Source organism: Geotrypetes seraphini, chromosome 7, assembly GCF_902459505.1.
Source record: "Geotrypetes seraphini chromosome 7, aGeoSer1.1, whole genome shotgun sequence".
Classification (NCBI taxonomy): domain Eukaryota; kingdom Metazoa; phylum Chordata; class Amphibia; order Gymnophiona; family Dermophiidae; genus Geotrypetes; species Geotrypetes seraphini.
The window spans coordinates 51,940,838-51,963,017 of NC_047090.1; the positions used below are offsets into that span (position 1 = coordinate 51,940,838).

Consider the following 22,180-nt stretch of genomic DNA (forward strand, 5'->3'; position numbering starts at 1 on the left):
AAATATACTCGTACAACTGAGAAAGCTTGAGCTAAATCCACAAGGTCCCTGCCCCTGCCCCAATATGACTGATATGAAAATTCTGAAGGCAGAATTTTATATTTAAAGAAGCATGTCAGCCTTGCAATTACTGGGAATCAGAGGGTCTTCCAAGGGTGCACGATGCTAAAATATGCCTTTAAAGAAAGGAAAAAATAACTTAATTCTCTATTGGTATGATTTAACCCTTTTAACATGTAATCTGGAATCAGAGGTAAAACAGGTATGGGAAGATAGTGGGGATGGTGGACTGGGAGGAAGAACTGGTATAATTAGGTGGGGCAGGAAGATGGATCAATTTTAAGATGGAAGGATGGCATGTAGGTTGGGAGGAGTAAAGTGTGAGGGCCAGATGGAAAGAGTATTCTAGGAGATCCTGAGGTTGGGAGCTATTATGCAAAGAGGTGAGAGAATGATGGCTAAGAATTGATAGAAGTTATGAATGGTATAAGGATGGACCAAAGAGAAACCATGTTTGGCACCTGAAGTTGTAGGTCCTACAGTTATTTATAAAGTTTTATTATTATTGTTAGGATGCATTTCCCAGTGTCAAATTATTGGAGGCATCATTTTATTGACATTTGTTCTAAAGGCTGATTTATTTTTATTTGGTTGTAGAGGGCATCTGCATGAGGGGAAGGATGAGTTTATTGGGTTTATGTATGTGAATTGTTTTTTTACTGTGCAGAATCTGTCTTTATTATATATATTGAATTTTGATTGGTAATCTATATTGTAGTTTTGATTTGCTAAGCTCTAGTTTATGCCATGTCTCATGAATTATGTATATAGCTATGGAAATAGTTTATAAGTTAATAAATGAAATAATTTTTCTTGCTTCAAGGCATATACCTAGTCCACAGCAGAACCATTAGGGTGCCGCTGAAGAATGTTACTCTTCTATGACTGCTCTAAGACCTTGTGGAAGTCTAAATGAGAAAGAAAACATTCTCTCAATGTGCATAAAGCAACAGATCATGAAAAAAATAATTTGTTCTCAGTTTTTCTCCACTTTTCATTTTATTTAGGAAAGCCTATGCTTAAAAGGTGGATGTTATTATTTTTTTTTTTTTAATTTTGACAAATCCAGTATGCTCTGCATAGAATCACATCCATTTCATTTCAATTGTACTGTGTCTTTTCAATAACTGTTCCCTTGAGCTGTTAACCACTATCTTTCACCTCTGTTAAATTCAATCAATTTGTACCGTCTTTTAATCTTTGTAAACCGCATAGAACTTCACGGTCCTGCGGTATATATACTGTTATTATTACACATGACGTACTTAAGTGTAACCTTACCAGCCAACATTTTAGTGGAATTTCACTTATGGAGGATGGAAATCAAAATTTAAAAAGATTGTGCTAATACTGAAATTTGCACAATATAACATTAGTTATTTATGAGTTAATGTATACATTTGTGGCAGTCAGAAATAAAATGCTATTCATAAAGTACCAACAGAGAAGAGAGATATATAAGATACAAGAAACATATGCTGCTTTTAAGAAACAAACAGTATGGAAGAATTAGGTTCTTACCTCGATAATTCTCTTTCCTGTAGAATAGCACACAATTCCTTATGGATGGGTTAAGCACCTCAATTCATGAGTTGCTTGCAGAAGATATCAATCATTTTCTTCTTTTCGCCCCTGTGTCTCTCTGGGCAGCACACCCTTCCCTTAGTCCATACCAAAGAAAGTGATAACCCCAAGGAGAGGAACTGAAAACAAGGGGGGCTAGGGGACCTCCATGATCCAGATAATTTCTATCTGTTCTGCAATAGTAAAAAATAGTTAAACAACTACCAACAGGGGCAACAAGAAAGGTGGCGAAACACAAGAAACCCACCTACTTGTGTGCAACCGGCACTAACACTTGTACAGCTGACATGGCAAACCGTGCTGACTTGGATTTTAGTACTAACATGTCACCTCTTCAAAGCCTTTTCTTCTCTTTCTTGGCTGCCACAAATCAAGCAGTTGGATACTCTTCCAAATCTACAAGCCTCCACAGGCATTACAGATCTGACAGGGTGGGGTGTAAGGAATCATATGTTTTTCTACAGTAAAAATGATTATTGAGATAAGAACTTAATCTTTCCTTCCTATTCATATCTTACGGATGGGACATCCCAGAGCAGTCCCTTGAATCTAGGGCGGGACAGATGAGCCTGCGACCAGCACAGAGGACTGAAAGGCCCCATCCATTCATGCCGCCACGTCTACTCTATAAAATTTCATAAAGATATGGAGGGTTGACCATGTGGCTGCCCTACAAATTTGGTTGTGCAGCACTGCCCTGGACGATGCCACACTTCTGGTAGATGAAGAACTCTCCTAACATCCAGTAACTTTGTCCTGTTTCCTCTCACCCATGGGCTGGAAAGCGAGAAGCTAAACTTTCTAGTTGGCATGAAATGTCAAAACTACCTTCAGAAGAAAGGCACAGTGCATAAAGAAATCCCTGCTTATGTGAATCTGAGGAAAGGCTTTCTGCAGGATAATGCTTGAGTTCCAACACCCTCGTCACCGAAGTGATAATGACTAAAAAAACCTGTCTTCATGGATAGATTCATAATAAACACTTCCGTCAGAGGCTCATATGGCACTTTAGTGAGGGCCTACAACGGAATGTTGAGATTCCACATAGGGACCGGCTGCTGCAGTGGAAGAATGAGCCTGAGAGCTCCATTGAAGAACCTGGACACATCAGGGTGAGAGGCCAAAGACCTTTTGAGCTTTGTAACACGACAGCCCAAATATTTAAACCTTAAGAACATAAGAACTGCCATACTGGGACAGACTGAAGGTCCATCAAGTATCCTGATTCCAACAGCGGCCAACCCAGGTCCCAAGCACCTAGCTAGATCCCAAGCAGCAAAACAGATTCTATTCAGCTTATCCTAGGAATAAGCAGTGAATTTCCCCAAGCCATCTCAATCGAAAGGAAACGCAATTCTGGACTTAATTCTAAATGGGTTGCGAGGACTGGCACAGGATGTAGCAGTAGAAGGGACGCAAGGAAACAGCGATCACAATATGATCCGCTTCATCCTGGAAAGAGGGGCGAAAGATCAGTCCAGAATGACGGCCACGGCGCTAAACTGCCAAAAAGGGAATTACGAAAGGATGAGACACATGGTGGGGAAGAAGATTAAGAAGAGGATAAACACTGTAAAGATGCTAGAGCAAGCTTGGCATCTTTTTAAGGATACAATCACTTAGGCACTATATATACCTCGTATCAACAAGGGATCAAAGAGGAAAAAGAATAAAGAACCAGCGTGTCTCACTGTAGAGGTTAAGGAAGCGATCAGAGACAAAAAAACCTTGTTTAAGGAATGGAAAAGATCAAAAATGGACGAAAACAGGAATAAGCACAAGCATCATCAACGCAGGTGCCCTAAGGCGGTAAAAGGGGCCAAAAGAGACTGTGAGGAAAAATAGCCAAGGCGGCGAAAATCTTCAAGCCATTCTTTTGACATATTAAAGGGAAACGACCAGCAAATGAAGCGATGGGACCGTTGGATGACCAAGGAATAAAGGGAGCGCTAAAGGAGGACAAAGCAATCACTGACAGACTGATCACATTTTTTGTATCTGTATTTACCGAAGAGGATATACACAGCATACCGGAACCCATCAGGCTATATGCTGGAAGTGAAAACGGGAAACTGACAGGGTTAACGGTCAGTTTAGAAGAGGTATGCAGGCAGACTGATAGGCTCATGAGCGATAAATCCCCAGGACCGGATAGCATCCATCTGAGGGTCATCAAGGAACTGAAAGGGACCATAGCTGAACAGCTTCAACTAATAGCCAATCTGTCAATCAAAACGGGAGAGATTCCAGAGGACTGGAAGATGGCGAATGTTACGCCGATCTTCAAAAAAGGTTCGAAGGGAGATCCGGGAAACTATAGACCGGTGAGTCTGACCTCAGTACCAGGAAAGATGGTAGAGGCGCTGATAAGGACTGAATCATTGATCACCTTGGCAGACACGGTCTAATGAGGACCAGTCAGCATGGTTTTAGCAAAGGCAGATCTTGTCTGACAAACTTGCTGCACTTCTTCGAGGGAGTGAACAGGCAGATAGAAAATGGCGACCCAGTCGACATTGTATATCTGGACTTTCAGAAGGCGTTCGACAAGGTTCCACATGAACGACTACTTCGGAAAACTGCAAGCCATGGAATCGAGGGTGAAATACTCACGTGGATTAAAAACTGGCTGGAGCATAGGAAACAGAGAGTGGGAGGAAATGGACAATACTTGGACTGGAAAAGCGTCATGAGTGGAGTGCTGCAGGGTTTGGTCCTAGGACCCGTGCTCTTCAACATATTTATAAACGTTCTGGAAATTGATACGACAAGCAAAGTGATCAAATTTGCAGACGATATAAAGTTATTCAGAGTAGTGAAGATGCAGAAGGATTGCAAAGACCTGCAACGTGACATAAACACAGTCGAGAAATGGGCTGCGACATGGCAAATGAGGTTTAACATGGATAAGTGTAAGGTGATGCATGTTGGTAACAAAAATCTTATACAGGATGTCTGGTGCGGTACTCAGAGTGACCCCCCCAGGAAAGAGACTTGGGAGTACTGGTCAACAAGTTGATGAAGCCGTCCGCGCAATGCGTGGCAGCTGCGAAAAGGGCGAACAGAATGCTAGGAATGATGAAGAAGGACACGGTACTGCTCAAAAGGGTCCAGAGAAGAACGACTAAAATGGTTCAGGGGCTGGAGGAGTTGACGTACAGTGAGAGATTAGAGAAACTAGGCCTCTTCTCCCTTGAAAAGAGGAGACAGAGGGGACATGATCGAAACATTCAAGATAATGAAGGGAATAGACTTAGTAGATAGAGACAGGTTTTTCACCCTCTCCAAGGTAGAGAGAACGAGAGGACACTCTCTAAAGCTAAAAGAGGATAGATTCTGTACAAACATAAGGAAGTTCTTCTTCACCCAGAGAGTGGTGGAAAAGTGGAACGCTTTTCCAGAGGGTGTTATAGGGGAAAAACACCCTCCCTCAAGATAAAGTTAGACATGTTCCTGCTGAACCAGAACGTACGCAGGTAAGGCTAGTCTCAGTTAGGGCACTGGTCTTTGGCCTAAGGACCGCCACGTGAGCGGACTGCTGGGCACGATGGACCACTGGTCTGAGCCAGCAGCAGCAATTCTTATGTTCTATTTGCAAATTAAGGGGGTGGCAATGGGGGGCCATAGTGGCCCCGTCTATTGCGTGTCTCTACATGGATCAGTTTGAAAAGCACTATGTTTACAATAGTCAATATGCAAGTTTCATAATGGGCTGGAAAAGATTCATTACATTTACATCCACAATTAGCAAAGATGCCCCGGTTTGCTTACACTCGGGGGAGAAATCTAATGTAGATTTTATCCGATTCAAATCAGGGGGAACATCAAATTAGATATTGTTGTGGCCATTTCTGTTGTAACAGGTGTATATATTGCCAATATGCTTTAGTGACAGATTGGGTGACGATTCCTGGCGGCACTATGGAATTCTATTTACGATCGTATTCAGATTGTGAAATGAGTCAGGTGGTCTATGGCATACATTGCCCCTGTGGTAAATGTTATTTGGGTCAAACTAAAAAAAAATAAAGTTACGTATTGCTCAACTTCCTGGGTAAGGAAGAGACGCCGTTAGTGACCCATTGAAGATTGTGTGGTCCTTCGTTTTATTGTTTTGATTCATGTTGAGTTAGCTTGAGGGGGAAATGTGTCAGAAGTGTTGCTTAGAAAGGAGCAATGATTAATTCACCAGTGGAACACGATTAAACCTTGGGGTCTTAACAAAGAGATGGAGTGGAATCTGCTTTAAGTTGTTGAATGGGATGTCTTTCAGGTTGTTGGGCTGTTTGCTTTCCTGAGTAAAGAAACATGGAGGAGTGTGAAGTACAGTGTGGCGATTATACTGAAAGTGATTAGAAGAATATGAACTGTTTATTTGAATAACAGATTGTGATTGGACAGAACACACTCCAGGACTGAAATTAGATAAATGGATGATGTTTGTTAGTTTGTTTTTGCCGGCATTGTGATGTATTGTGTTAAATGTTTGCAATTGTGATAAGGCTCAATGTGGGTATGGTTGCAAACATGTATTGTGATAATTGAAAAAATAATTGCAAGATAATTATATTATGATAAAGATATTGATATACTATTAAAAATAGATGATATAATTAAATTGAAAGGCAAAATTGTTTCTTTTTATACTTATACATATTCATTTAGGAATCCGGAAAACCGACCTGGCAAGTGCCAAGGTTGTACATCAATGTTCTAGCATTTAAAAGGTTCTTAAAACTTATCTGACCTTCATCCTTTTTTCTCTTTACTCTTTCTTAACCCTACTTTATGCATAGTACACACAGCTATACCTCTTGTGTGTGAACCCTCTCCGACAAGTCTATATTACCAATCTACTTTCACCTTTATCCTATGAAACTAGCCACCACTATCTCACAGGCCTCACAAATCTGACTCACAAGCCTCACAAATCGCCAACCATGGCCTAGGAAATTATTCCATATCAAGGATATATCTTATTGTCCACTAAAGAAGTGCCTAGTGCCTAATACCTCCCATTCTACTATGACCCACGTGCACCCTAATACTGGCTTTCTCCAATTTCTCTCTTCACCCCAATCCACTTAATCATCCTCCCCCTCCACTAAGCCACTCACATTTCTATTTCACCACCTCATCCTCACTTTTGTCCTCTACCCTCTTCTCAGCTCTAGAGCTTCAACACTTTCTTCCTCTTATTCAGCCACCTCCACTCTACCTGTATGTATCTTAACTGTGGCACAACACCACCCCCAAATTAATCCAGAACCTGGGAACCTTTAACATTGTAGACTGACTTGAGATCCAGGGTTGGTCTCCAATTTTCTAACTTTTTCTTGGGCATGATAAAGTATATTGAGTATCTGCCTGAGCCCGAGTCTGTGTCTGGCACCAGCTCTATGGGTCCAATTGTTCTGACTTTGGATGCTTTCTCTGGTCTTTCTGCTAGATAGAGTCCAGAAAGTTGACATGAAGGGGAAGACAGAATCTGAGCTTGTTGTAGGTTTCCAGGTCTCGCTGCGTCTTTTCAGGTAGAAACATGGTGGCTGAAACACTGGTTTCTACATGACAAGATGCAGCGAGACCCAGAAACTTGCAACAAGCACAATGCCAGCTGCGGAAACCCTGAGAGGACAGAATTTGAGTTTATAATCCAGTATCCATTGGTCTGATTAAATCTGCACCCAAGTCTCCCAGAATTCTGAGAATCTCCCTCCTGTGCAAGGGATCCTGGAGGATAACCTCGCATCATTGGGACTACTTAGAATTTGTGGCATGGCAAGAGCTGGATGTGGAGGCTCTTCTAGGGCCCCCAAACCTCTGTCTAGAGCCTTGGAGGGATCTTTAGGATGAAAAGCCCGCAGACCCATAATGCAGTTTTCTGCAGGTGCGAAAGAAACCACTACTGGAACTCCTGGTACCTCATGGCATACACTGGTCATTAAGTTCTTTCCCAAAAAGCAACTGCCCCTTAAAAGGGAGCTTGCTTAAGGTGACCTTAGACCAGTGGTCTCAAACTCACGGCCCGTCAGGTACTATTTTGAGGCCCTCGGTATGTGCCTTAAAAAAGTGAAAAACTACTGTGTGCAATTCTGGAGGCCACATTACAGTAAAGATGTGCGCAGAATTGAATCGGTTCAGCGGACGGCCACCAGGATGACCTCGGGGCTCAAGGGTCTCTCGTATGAAGAGAGACTGAACAAATTGCAGCTCTACATTCTCGAGGAATGTAGGGAGAGGGGAGACATGATTGAAACATTTAAGTACCTCACAGGACGTGTCGAAGTGGAAGATGATATTTTCTTTCTCAAGGGACCCTCGGCCACTAGAGAGCACCCACTCAAATTCAGGAGCGGAAAATTTAATTGCGACACCAGAAAGTATTTCTTCAGAGAGAGTGGTTGATCATTGGAACAAACTTCCAGTGCAGGTGATTGAGGCAGACAGCGTGCCAGACTTTAAGAATAAATGGGATACCCATGTGGGATCCCTATGAGGGTCAAGATAAGAAAATTGGATCATTAGGGAATAGACAGGGGGTGGGTAAGCAGAGTGGGCAGACTTGATGGGCTGTAGCCCTTTTCTGCCATCATCTTCTATGTTTCTATGTTTCTATCTAAACTTCATTTTCTGCATGTTGCATTGCTTTCAGCTGTGTATAGCTGAACTTATCAGAAGCAATTAAGAAAAGATTTATAAATTATAACGAGTTTTACCTCATGCAAAATTGTCATTTCTTTAATAAGACATTAACTATTTTTTCTGCAGCCCTCCAAGTACCTAAAAATCCAAAATGTGGCCCTGCAAAAGGTTTGAGTTTGAAACCGCTGCATTAGATGCTGAATCCCATACCCACTGCCTGATAAAGAGCATTCTGTGGGCAGAGATTGAATACACTAACATTTTACTCATGACCCTTGTTATAACCCGGGGTCCCCGATGAGCGCAGCAGACCACCTGGGCTCTGACAAAATACTTGCCCGGCGTGTCCCCTTTAGCTTGGGGTACCCTTCAGGCCTGGCAAAGTCTATGCTGTGGTTAAACCCCAGTATTTTAGGTAAGGATTTCCTTTTCTAGCAAAAAGAAGGAAAATTCCAAAGGTTCAAGTTCTTAGAAAGATTTATTAATCTTGGCCACTGGCCAGACTTTGTGTTTCGGTTCAAAGCACCCTGTTTCACACAGATTCACACAGAACAATTCCACTGTTTCAAAAGTAACAAAAGCAAAGAATTTCAGCAGTAAACAAAAATACAGCTTTTCCTCCAGCAACTGGCCAACAGCCACCTCAGCTGTTACAATTAGGTAAACTTCCAAAAATCTTAACTTCTTTGCCAGCACTATCCCTGGTAGACTCTGGATAAGGGAGGTACAGTATAGCAATACTATCAGGTAGGTTCTTAAGGTAGCTAGTAGCAATGCTTAATTTTAGCTAGGTATTTTGCTCCTTTATACAGGCTGAGCAGGTTCTTTGCATTCAGACATCTTTTGCACAAAGAGTTCTTAATTAACTCTTCCTGGTTATAAGTGAAGCAAGAGTATCAAATATAAGCTTTACTTCCTTTACAATCCACAAGCTAGCAGACAGAAAAAGACAATTCTTAAACAACAGGCATTCAGAACGGCTTCCAGGCACAGCTGTTGCACTGTACTGCTGCTAATTAGCTGCCTCAGTTCAACATACCTCAGTGCCAAAACCCCAGGCAACCATCAAAACCAAAACGTTTTCTCTGAGCTAGTTCTGAAAAGGACAAAAAAAACAAACAACAAACCCCCCCAATAGCTCAGAAATATTACAGTTCATAAGCAGGTTTGCTCTTGCCAGCACAAGCCACTTTCTTCCAGGCAAAAATATACAAAAAACAAACACACAGTTCAAGGCAATGTCCTCCTCAGAGAGTTAATAGCACAACTCAGCACACTCACTTTTACAGCAGTTGATTTCCATCAGTTCCACACTAGGTTCTGGTTCATTCCCTGCTGCTTGCAAATCCATAGCTTCCACATTACTCAACTGTTCCAGGACTGGAGCAGAATCAACTTCCTGCATCTCCCAGTCTTCCAGCCTCTCACCCTCTGGCTGGGCACCTCTCTCTGAGTCTCTCACCAGCTTCCATTTAGTAAGCTTAAAACCACGCCCCCTCTCCCTGGCTGGGGGAAGTTGAATCAGTTCTCTAGCAAACTGCTTATGTCTGCCAGAGGTCAGAGTTCCCTGCTCCTTTCTTAAAGTAACAGCAAGCATTTCAGGTGGAAATCTCCTGCCAGGATTTAAAGGCTCTATACAAGAGTGCAAGCTTTCCTTTAAGACTTTCCCTGTCTCAGGCTGGCTATTCCAGGGATAGTCATCGCCTACATGTTCCAGGGCACAGACCTAGTCAGCTCTTCTGCTCCGGGGCTGTCTAACCTTCACACTTTTCATAGGAACAAAACCCCTGCTGGCAGTGGGTTTGTTACATTCTGAGCATGTCACAAATAGCATCCACCACATAGCTCATCCCAGCCAATGCCACCAGAGTACACCCTGCCCCCTCTGGGACCAGATTCTAGTATTGCATCTTATGGCAGGCCTGCACTACAAAGGAAGTTATAGCCGCAGCTTTAAGATCTAATGTCAATGCCTCAAACTGCTGTTTGATGACTAAGTCCACCCTGCGATCCTGAGAATCCCTTAGGATCACGTCACCTTCACTAAGCAGAGAGGTTCTTTTAGTAACCTGGGCCACCACAGAATTCACATTAGGTGGGGCAAATAACTGCTGGAAACCAAAAACCATGGGACACAATTTAATCATTGCCCTGGCCCCCATCAGACGACCCTCTGGCGTCTCCCAGTGTTCCATTATTATTCTGGTAATCTCTTTGTGAGAAAGAAAGCATATGGACTGTGATTTGGTACTTCTTAACAGCAAGAGCTGGGCAGCAGGGACTCTAAATCCAACTTCCACAAAGAAACTAATAATTTCAGTTAAATCTCCCAGCTTATACAGCCTGCGCAGTGTTGGATCCTCTCCCTGAACTAGGGCTGTCACTGACTCATGGCCACCTGCCCCAAACTGAGAACTAGAATCCTCCAGGGAGGATGCATGGTGGAAGAGAAGTGGGATTGCATCCAATTCCAGATCATCCCTGTCCTTTTCCGACTGGGCCTCCAGCTCCTGCAGGTCTACCAGCTGCAGTAAGACCTCGCTTTGAGGAGGAAAACTCCTCTGGGAGTTAACTGGCCAACACACAGACATCTCTTTATGCTTCTGGTGAGCTACACATATCAAAGTCACATAATCAGGGTCGAAGACCTGACTTGAACTCTCTGAGGATCTCTATGGGTCTACCACATATCTCTTCTTAGGGTCAGGGGCATCTGGATAAGAGTTCTTCACAGGCAATGCCGAGTCACGATTAAGAGGTTCTAACAAGGCTTTACGACCCAGATTTCAAGCTTTCAGTCTTTCCTCACCTCTGAGGTGACCCAAGGGAGCTAAGCCCTTGCTCCCCCCCCTTTGCATGCTTTGTGGCACACGGTATAAGGACACTCCCCATCTAACCATCCAGCACAAATGTGCTCAATCTTTCTTACTACCTGAGAAGTCCATAATCAGGTTTCAGGTTTATAAAAAATTTGATATATCGCCTTATCAAATATCAAAGCAGTTTTACATAGTATAAAAAGAAGCTATATAAAAAATGCATTAAAACAGATTTCAATACAATGACAATCGTACACACTGATAAAATGATTTAGGGCTCCTTTTACTAAAGTGCGCTAGCGTTTTTAGCGCATGCAGGAAATTACCGCTGGCATTAAGGTCTAGTGCATGGGGCCAATGTAGCATGTGCTATTCTGCGCGTTAAAGTCTTAACGCAGCTTAGTAATGGAGCCCATAGTGCTACAAAATCAATTTTTACCAAAATCAAAGCAATTTGATGCAGAAGGAGGCTTTAAAAATAAAATTGGGAAATCCAAAATGGTCATCAGGGTAGCATTTTTAGCACCAAAAACCAGCTCGTGGAATTATGTAACCTTTGTCCTGTCTTGATTATATTGTGGATGTATTCTGTAACTCGTTCTGGGCTCCTTTGGGAGGACAGGCTAAATAACTGAATGAATAAATAAATACAAACAAACCAAAAGTTTAAAATAGCTGAAAATAGGATTTTAGAGGTGGGGGACCCTTGGGACACCCTCAGAAAACTTTAGTTTTGCTGACTTCAGACCCACCCTGATTTTCCCATAGACAGTAATGAGCTATACTCACAGATTTGCTATGTGCTGTGCTTGCATCAGCTCCTCACTGGAAATGGAGAAGGAATAGCTGCCTCCGACAAGCAAGGGAAGCTCCAGCGGCTTGTCTCTTTGGGCTGCCTTTTATTCAGGCTCCAAAAACCTGAAATTCTCGACTGATCACTCTCCCACATTATTCTTTGGGGAGAGAGGAAGACACAGCTGACCTTTGCCAAGCCTCCCGGCCAGTCATAGGGTCAGATCAGCCTGCGCCTGACTCCACAGGGGTGAGCTCTGCTCCTAGGGAATCTGTTCCCAAGTTCCAAGTGTTAGAGCAGGCCGGCCAGAAAGGTGGTGTGACCTGCCTGGCTTCAGACCCCAATGTCTGGCCCTTCACCCAAGCCTACTGGGACCCTCTTAGCACAGGGAAGCCTCAAACAAGAACAGATTAACTCTCAAAAATAAAAAATCTAGAGCAGAGCAGATGAAAAGACATCTTCTCAACTCGTTTGCAGAAGTTAAGACTGAGGAGAGGGGGTGCTGCCCAAAGAGATAAAGGGGTGGAGGGAGGAAAATGATTGATGTCTTCTACAAGCAACTTGCGAGTTGAGGTGCTTAACCCATCCATAAAGAATCATATGCAGTTTGCATAGGAAAGTGTTTCCAGATAACTCACAAGTCTTATGCATCTGTACAAATCCCAAAGAAAGAAATTCTGTTTTTCCTAGAAATGGCAAAACATGATATTTGATGCATACAGTGACCTAATCATTCTATCCATAAGCTATGCACACCAGTGCTTGCTTTGAAGTAAGTGAACTGTACATGCACTTAGTACTATATTTGACAGTTATAAAATTGAAAATCATCACAGTTAACAAGGTATGGTAATCTTTACTGCAATGGCTAAGCACAGATGTACATAATATAAAATGAACCAACTTCAAATTATGTTTGTTATTCAGTACTTACGGTCTGAAGCGATTTTTTCTGTCCCATCCAAAGGATTAATAAGTCCTGGAAGCAGTTCCCCAAAAGAAAAATGATCTATTCTATGTGAAAAGTTGTATGCTTTGAAAAGAAACAAAGAAAGTATAAAATCACTATAAAAAGAAAAAACAAAATTTCAATTTTTTATGCTGCCAAGGTAAATTTGATCTTTTTAAAAAAAATTCTTTATTTATACATTTGTTACAATTTAAATAACAAACATAAAGAAATATCCATTTCATCATCAGCATAAAAATGCTCTTAAAATAAAATTTTAAGAAAAATTATATCAATGATCTAGTCCACATCATTTAGCCAGCTAGTGCTGTCGCTAGGAAACAAGTAACTAAACCAAAATATCTAACATGTGGCAAACAAAAAAACATGTGGCACACTTTTAAGTGTAACCTAAACAACCTCCCAGATTGTAAAAGTAAATCAAGAAATTCCTTGTATTGGTTTATCCTTAAGAAAATCTTCCAACTGGACTGGGTCTAGAAACACATATTTATCACTTGCATATGATAAGGCATTTTACAAGGAAATTTTTTTAAAAGAGGTTGCACCCACTGCTAAAACCCTAGGCTTAAGCAGTAGAAATTGCTTCCTCTTTAGCTGAGTCTGCTTAGATATATCAGGAAAAATAGCAACCCATTGACCACAGAACAAAACTTATTTCTTCACAAAATAAAGCTTTAAAATAGCTTGCTTTTCTAGTTCTGATTTAAACACCACCAATAAATTAGCACGTTTTATTATTGTGTCTTTAGACGACTCAAGAAACTGAGATAGATCCAAACTATCTGGTGAGGATAATTTATCTATTTCCCCCTTTGATCTTTTTAAATGTCTTAATTTACTTAAATTCTCAACACTGGATATGAGAAAGGAATAAAAACTGAAATACAGTGGAAGCTGCCATCAGCAGCATACTGTAGCAGAGCTCACTGCTCATGAAGATGTATTATTCCAGTTCAGAGTCCAACCAAGGTCTAGCTGCTAAGGGCTAGATTCAGTCTAAACGATCGCAAAACCAGTTTTACTGGTTTTGTGATCATTCCCCAACCTGATTCACTATACTGCTGCCCGATCTTTAACTGCTCTGATCCGATCCTTCCAAGCAAATTAGTAAAACCCCATGCAAAATAGCCAAGCGATTGATTCACTAACAATTGCTTGGCTATTTTGAATCGGGTTTTACTTTTGTCAAACCCGACTGCTGCACACCTATCAGTAACTGTGTTACCGACAGGTCTGCTGGTTTTTTGACAGGCCTGCCTGTCTTTTTTATTCATTTTTTTCTGTACGCACAGATATTTTGCGTGTGTTACACATGCAAAATATCTGCCCCATAAAAAAAATTAATAAATGAGGCAGGCCTGTCAAAAAAACACACCCTGCCAGACAAACGCGCACATGCTACCCTCCCCCCCAAAAAAAATAAAGGCAGGAGGGATGCCGACTCCCTCCTGCCATCGGCGCTTTGCTCACAGTGGGCCCGGTCCCTAAAAAAAGAAAAAACTCATTCCCGACACTGCCCTTGCCCCCCCCACGCAAATATGGCAGGAGGGATGCCAACTCCCTCCTGCTGTCGCAACCCCCTACTGCCACTGGCCGGGCCCAGGCCCACCCCCACTCTCCTCCCCATACCTTTCAAAGTTAGGAGCAGGAAGGGTGCTCAATCATTCCTGCTCCGTAGGGCTCCTCTGTGCAAATGTGGGCGTTAGGCCCTGCCCCAGTGCATGCGATGCATGAGACAGGGCCTAAGGCCCTGATTGGCTCAGGCACCTTGGGCTCCTCCGCCCATCGGAGGAATCTGAGGCACCTGAACCAATCATAATAATAATAATAATAATAACAACAGTTTATATACCGCAGGACCATGAAGTTCTATGCGGTTTACAATAATTAAAAGATGGTACAACTTGAGTGGAATAAACAGAGTTAAGAGCTAGTGATTAGCAGGTATAAATTAACAGTTATTTTTGGAGTAAGAATTGTACATGTCAGCTGCCTAAATACTTCAGGAACAGATATGTTTTTAGTTGTTTTCTAGATTCCCCATACGTAGGACTGAGCTGAAGAAAGTCCCTGATTGGTTGAGGCGCCTAAGCCAATCAGGGCATTAGGCCCCGCTCCATGCATCACATGATGCAATGGGGTGAGGCCTAATACCCGCATTCGCATGGAGGAGCCCTATGGAGCAGGAGGGACTGAGCACCCCTCCTGCCCCCAAATTTGGAGGTACGAGGGGGGAGGGGAGTGGGGATCGGTGGCAGGAGGGAGTGGGAATCTCTCCTGCTGGGTTTTTTCAGGGGTGGGGGGGAGGCATTTTCTGGCAGGAAGGAGTCAGCATCCTGCCTGCCGTTTGGGGTTGGAAGCCAGGCGATGGCAGGAGGGAGTGGGCATCCCTCCTGCCTTTTTCTTCAGAGGGTTTGGGGGGGTGTTTGTCAGGGAGGGGGCTTTCTTTTTTCTTTAAGTGGCCACCCAAAATATCTGGCCCATTAAGAAAAAAAAAAAAAGCCACTGAAAGCAGTGACAGGAAGCTGCTTCTCCTGTCACTACTGTCAGAGTTGCATCGACTCAATCGCTCACTGAGCGATTTAGTCGGGGAGTTTGAATTCAAATGATTTGCATCTCCATGCAAATTATTTGCATGCAAAAAAGTAATGAATCAATTGCTCTTTCAAAATTGGCCAGTAATCGGCCAACAGCGATTGAATCACTACCTTTTAGTGAATCTGGGCTTAAGTTAGAATATTTGCTTACAATGTAAACAGGAAGCAAATATTAATTGATGTGAAATCACATGCAAACACACAAGATTTTTAGGTGGTTTTCTTTCCTGCTAATTGAGAGTTTAGAGGGCATTATAATTCTGTTTATTGATATGTACATATGACATATGTACTATATCTTGAACATAAATGTTGCCATACTGGGACAGACCTATCAAGCCCAGTATCCTGTTTCCAACAGTAGCCAACCCAGGCCACAAGTACCTGGCAAGATCCCAAGCAGAAAATCAGATTAAGTAGTGGATTTCCTCAAGTCATTTTAATAACAGCTTATGAACTTCTCTTTTAGGGAATTAGCCAAACTGTTTTTAAACCCTGCTGAGCTAACTGCTTCTACCATATTCTCCAATTCTCAAGCAAAGAATTCCAGAGATTAATTACACATTAGTAGTTTCAATGTAAGCCCACTAATCCTAGTGTTCTTTGAAAGAGTAAGCAAGTAATAAACAAGTCATTCATATCTACCCACTGCACTCCACTCAGTATTATATGGACATCTATCATATCTCCCCTGAGTCAGCTCTTCTCCAGGCTGAAGAGCCCTAGTCACTTCCGCATTTCCTAATAAGGAAGTTGTCCCATACCTTTGATCATTTTTGTCATCCTTTTCTGAACCTTTTCTAATTCTGCTAAATTTCCATTGCCCTTCTCTATTTTTTTCTAATTCCAATACCTTTCTGATTAAATCAAATACATATATCACCATAATATAGATGTAGTGCCACAGGAAAACAATACTCAAACTCTTTCAGTTATCAGTAACATAACATAAAAATTCACTTCTAGACTGCATTACCTTTAAGTTCTATGCTGTTTACACAAGATTAATTTAAAAATGCACAAAAGATGAGAATAAGAAATTAAGAACCCAAGAATCTAGAAAATACGTAAGTCTTAAGTTGTTTTCTAAAGTATAAATAGGATACAGAAATCACCCCATTATCCCAGATCAACCACTCTTGTCTTCCTTTGTTACCATACACACTTTTTCCAAACTTCTTCTTTCTTACAACCAACTACAATGGTTGTGCAGTGGAGCAAGTTGGGGAGGAGGGGAGAAAGGGAAGAGGAAGGCCATCAGCTTCTAAAATCTTGTGCACAAGTCAATCATAAAAAAAGCATAGCGTGAAGAACAAAAGTTTAGGTTCTTACCTTTGCTAATCTTCTTTCTTGTAAATTCACACTCTATTCCTGGACAATTGGGTAATGCATCCCCAGTCATGAGACTGTTTGTAGGAAGCCTCATTTACATAATTTTTTAGACCCTCCCTCTTACCTCAGGACTACCCTCAGGTATTCAGTTCGTAGAAAAGCAGACAGTCACCTGTAGAGGGGTACAGGGAAACTTCCCAACAAATCAGTCTACTCTGCTCACATGAAATATCATAACAATCAAACAACTGAAACAATGAAAACAGAGTATCTAACAGACAAACTAAATTCCTTCTTTGCGTCCGTCTTTACGAAGGAGGACACCTCAACAATACCTGAAGCGGAGAAAGTGTTTGCAGGAGAAATAGAAGACAGCCTCACCACAGTTGAAGTGGACTTAGACCAGATATACTATCAGATCGACAAACTTAAAAGTGACAAATCCCCTGGACCGGATGGGATTCATCCGAGAGTCTTAAAGGAATTGAAGGTTGAAATCGGAGAGTTATTGCAAAAACTTGCAAACCTGACAATCAGAACTGGACAGATACCGGACGACTGGAGGATAGCGAACGTCACCCCAATTTTCAAAAAAGGATCGAGAGGGGAACCGGGCAACTATAGACCTGTGAGTCTTACGTCTGTCCCTGGCAAGATGGTTGAAGCACTGATCAAGGATAGCATAGTCCGGCACTTGGACGCACATGACTTGATGAAACCCAGTCAACATGGATTCAGGAAAGGAAATCATGTTTGACGAATTTACTCCAATTTTTTGAGACCGTGAACGAGCAAATTGATAGTGGGAAGCCGGTGGACATAATATACTTGGACTTCCAGAAAGCGTTCGACAAAGTTCCACACAAAAGACTTCTCAGGAAACTACAAAGCCATGGCATAGAGGGGGATATACAAAGGTGGATAGGCAAATGGCTGGAAAACCGAAAGCAGAGAGTGGGCATAAATGGGAAGTTCTCCGACTGGGAGAAAGTGACTAGTGGTGTACCCCAGGGCTCGGTACTTGGGCCGATCCTTTTTAATATTTATATCAATGACCTGGAGGAAGGAACATCCAGTGAGATCATCAAGTTTGCAGACGATACAAAACTATGCCGGGCGATCAGATCGCAGGATGATAGAGAGAAACTCCAGAGCGACTTGTGTCGGTTAGAAACATGGGCGGAGAAATGGCAGATGAAGTTCAATGTGGAGAAATGCAAGGTAATGCATTTAGGCAATAAAAATAAGGAATACGAGTATACAATGTCAGATGCAACTCTGGGGAAGAGTGAACAAGAAAAGGACCTGGGTGTACTGATAGATAGGACCCTGAAGCCGTCGGCACAATGCGCGGCAGCGGCAAAGAAGGCAAATAGAATGTTGGGCATGATAAAGAAAGGAATCTCGAGTAGATCGGAGAAAGTTATAATGCCGCTTTATAGGGCAATGGTCAGACCACACTTGGAATACTGCGTCCAACATTGGTCTCCCTACCTAAAGAAGGATATAAAACTGCTGGAGAGGGTGCAGAGACGAGCAACAAAACTGGTGAAGGGTATGGAGAAACTGGAATACGAGGACAGACTTATAACACTAGGATTGTTCTCCCTTGAAAAAAGGAGACTGCGTGGGGATATGATCGAGACCTTCAAAATACTGAAAGGAATCGACAAAATAGAGCAGAGAAGATTATTTACATTGTCCAATTTGACACGGACTAGAGGACATGTAATGAAGCTAAGGGGGGACAGGTTCAGGACTAATGTCAGGAAGTTCTGCTTCACTCAGAGAGTGGTTGACACCTGGAATGCCCTCCCAGAGGAGATTATGACGGAATCGACCATCCTAGGCTTCAAGAGCAAACTAGATGCATATCTCCTTAAGAGAGGCATATAAGGATATGGTGGACTATAAATTAAGCCAGGTGTATACCTGGCAGGGCCTCCGCGTGTGCGGATCGCCGGACTTGATGGACCGAAGGTCTGATCCGGAGAAGGCAGTTCTTATGTTCTTATAAACCTGAAATAAACCATGCTATAAGGAGACACAGCCTGAACTAGCCGAAGGGGGTGCTACAACTAGGGACCCCCAAGGCAAAGTGCAAAACATATTTGGATGGTACTCTTAGAAAGGATGGTCAGGAAACCAGAAGTCCAGCTTACCCGTACTTGTTTAGGCAGATAATTGGCGGTCCTGCTCCCTCAAACCAGGAGGAATAAAGGTAGGAAGTTGAACCTCCTGGTTATTATGGAAGCTAGAGACCACTTTTGGAAAAAAGGAGGGAACAGCGCAGAAACATGCTAGAATCTGTGATCCTAAGAAAAGGATCCCAGCAGGATAAAGCCTGAAGCTAAGAAACCATGCAGGCGGAAGTAATGGCTACAAGGAAGACGGTCTAGACAGCGAGATCCATTAAGAACACTTGCTCCAAAGGCTCATAAGGTGGACGAGCCAGAGACTGGAGCACAAAACCAAGATTCCAAGTCGACAGGGTAGCTGCAGCGTGGGCCGAAGCCTCAGAAACTGGACAATGTCTGGGTGAGCGGTCAAAGAACCTCTCAGAGGCTTAGGACCCAGGCAGGAAAAAAACGGCGATCTGAACCCTCAGAGAGCCGACAGCCAGACCCTTTTCTAGTCCAAAGGAACTCCAGTATCAGAGGTACTGATGGCACAGACAGATTCACGTGCCTCTGGATGCATCATGATTGATAACATCTCCCAGTTTTTGCACAGGCCGCCACAATTAATTTCTTTTGCTGTACAGAGGAGTAGCAATCATACCCGAATAACTCTATCGACTAAGGCCACGCACTCAATAGCTAGGCCGTAAGTCCAAAGCGTTCTGGATCCTGAAGCGCAATCGGGCCCGGCATGAGAAGACAAGCATGACATGGATGTCTGAGTCCCTGATCCAGTTGCAGATGAACCAGATCAGCATATCATGGGTGCACTGTGATCCATATCAACAGACAACCTATCATGGGCCACAGAGGCAAGACATAAGGAAGACCCTCCAGCGGCCAAGGCTGCACCAGCACATCTAAGTCTTCGCTGCTTGGTTCATGACAGTGGCTGAAGAACTGATCTGCTTTCTTGTTGACCACCGAAATTATGAGGGTGAATGCTCTCTGGGACAGGGACCATTTCTCGGGATCCAGAGTCTGATGGCTGAGATAATCCGCCTGGACATTGTCTATCCCTGCCACATGTGCAGCTGAAAGCACCACGAGGTGGCTTTCTGCCCACCGAAAGATAAGCTGGTCCTCCATTCATAGAGGGACACTGCTGGTGATGCCCTGGTGATTGGCATAAGCCAATGCCATATCATTGTCTGAGGAGACACGCAAGGCCTGTTTCCGGAGAAGACATTCGAAGTGGAGGAGAGCCAGCTGAATTGCCCAGTGCTCCAAGAGATTGATAGACCACTTCCTCTCGAAGAGGGTCCACTGGCCTTGAACTGAACTGTCAGGCAAAAAGCACCCCAGCCGAAGAGGCTGGTATCCGTCGCCAGGATCACCCATTCAGAGATCTGGAGGGGAAAGACTCCTGGACAGGGAAAGAGGACACAACCATCAGGCTAGACTGTTCCGAGCCTCCGCCATCCAGGGGAGCCAGGAATGCAAAGGATTCCACTGTAGACTCCAATGGGAAATAAATGCGCCCTGCAGCAAGTGCAGGTGAACACTAGCCCAACGAACCACATTGATTGTCGCCACTATGGACCCCAGGATCTGAAGGTACAGGCAGTCGGGACCAGAGTTTCTAGAAAGTCTCAGGTTACTTTGACCCGACGTCATTCAGGTTGCTAGTACAGGCGCTGATCCTATCCATTCTCGACTACTGCAACATCATCTACCTGGGCATCCCACAAAAAACAATAAAAAAACTGAGATTAATACAAAACACCGCCGTTCGACTAATTTTCGGACTAAGAAAAAACGACCACATCAGCCCCTACTATAAAAAACTACATTGGCTTCCAATTGAAGCGCGAATACTATTCAAATTTGCTTGCACCTGTTTCAAGCAAGCCTGGGGAATAGCACCCTCATATCTACAAACTCACTTCATCCTACACAACCCCACACGAGCGACCAGAAACAAAAATATCTTTGCATACCCAAAGATCACTGGCTGCAGATACAAATCATTTCTGGATAGAACCTTTAAGTTCCAAGCGAACAGACAGCAAGTTTGGCTGAAAAACTACATAAATAAACCTAATCAGTCTTACAGTGCATTCCGCAAATCGATCAAAACCGCCTTATTCGCAAAATTCACGGGCTAAAACGGTCCCCCCCTTCAATAGGACTCCCTCACTGTAAACGCCTTTCTTTCTCTAAAGATGCCCCTCACATATTCAGATATTCGCTTTCCATAGAACTCCAACTCAATGGAAGTTCTAAAGAAATACTCAGATATTCATTACCTATTGAACTCCAAACTATACGTAACTTTCCCTTCTACAATATTGTATTATATTTAGACTCATTGTAGGATACTGTATTTAGACTTATGTATAGTATTATATTCAGACTTATGTATTGTATTGTATTCAGACTTATGTATTGTATTGTGTTCAGATTTTTGTATTATATTGTAGTTAGACTCGTACTATATGGAACTGTATTGTATACAAAATCTTTGTATTGTATTGTATTGTATGTTGACTTATTGTACTGTATTGAGACCTCTTGTTATTCGCTGATTGTCCAGCCTTCTTACACTGTAAACCGCCTAGAAGTCGATTGACTATGGCGGTATAGAAAAATAAAGTTATTATTATTATTATTATAAATGGCGAAGCTTCTTCTGGCACGAGACGGGCAGGAACACCTTGTTCTGACCCGTGGTGAAGCAAACTCCCAGGTATTCCTGTATTCACTTGAGGTGACTCTTTCAGAAGTTGTCCACCCAGCCTAGGCGTTGGAGCAGCTGGACGACTTGGAGAGAGGTCCATCGAACCCAGCAGTCCGCACCCACGGTGGCCCATCAGGTCCATGACCTGTCAAGTGGTCCCTGTCTTACCCTATACCTCTATCCGTACCCCTCAATCCCCATATCCTTCAGGAATTTATCCAAACCTTCTTTGAATCCCTGCAGTATGTTCTGCCCAATTACAACCTCTCTCTGGGTGAAGAACTTCCTGGCATTGGTTCTAAACCTGTCCCCTCTCAGTTTCTTTGAGTGCCCCCTAGTGCTTGTTGTTCCCCACAGCCTGAAGAATCTGTCCCTGTCTACCTTATCTATGCCTTTCAGGATCTTAAAAGTTTCTATCATGTCTCCTCTAAGTCTTCGCTTTTCCAGGGAGAACAGCCCCAGCTTTTCTAGTCTGTCGGCATATGAAAAGTTTTCCATACCTTTTATCATCTTCGTCGCT

At 42.9% G+C, this 22,180-nt stretch overlaps 1 protein-coding gene across 9 annotated transcripts in view; it reads right to left on the reverse strand.

Annotated features, from left to right (window-relative positions):
- ERGIC2 (ERGIC and golgi 2) overlaps nucleotides 1–22,180 on the reverse strand; it is a 257,255-nt gene that overhangs the window by 95,389 nt on the left and 139,686 nt on the right. For all 9 annotated transcript variants that reach the window (XR_004540135.1, XR_004540136.1, XM_033952283.1 and 6 more), the window contains exon 10: nucleotides 12,833–12,931. Coding sequence is in view for 7 of the 9 variants with exons in the window: in XM_033952283.1 (XP_033808174.1) it covers nucleotides 12,833–12,931 (99 nt within the window). In the remaining 2 variants the exon portion in view is untranslated. The remainder of the gene's footprint in view (nucleotides 1–12,832; nucleotides 12,932–22,180) is intronic.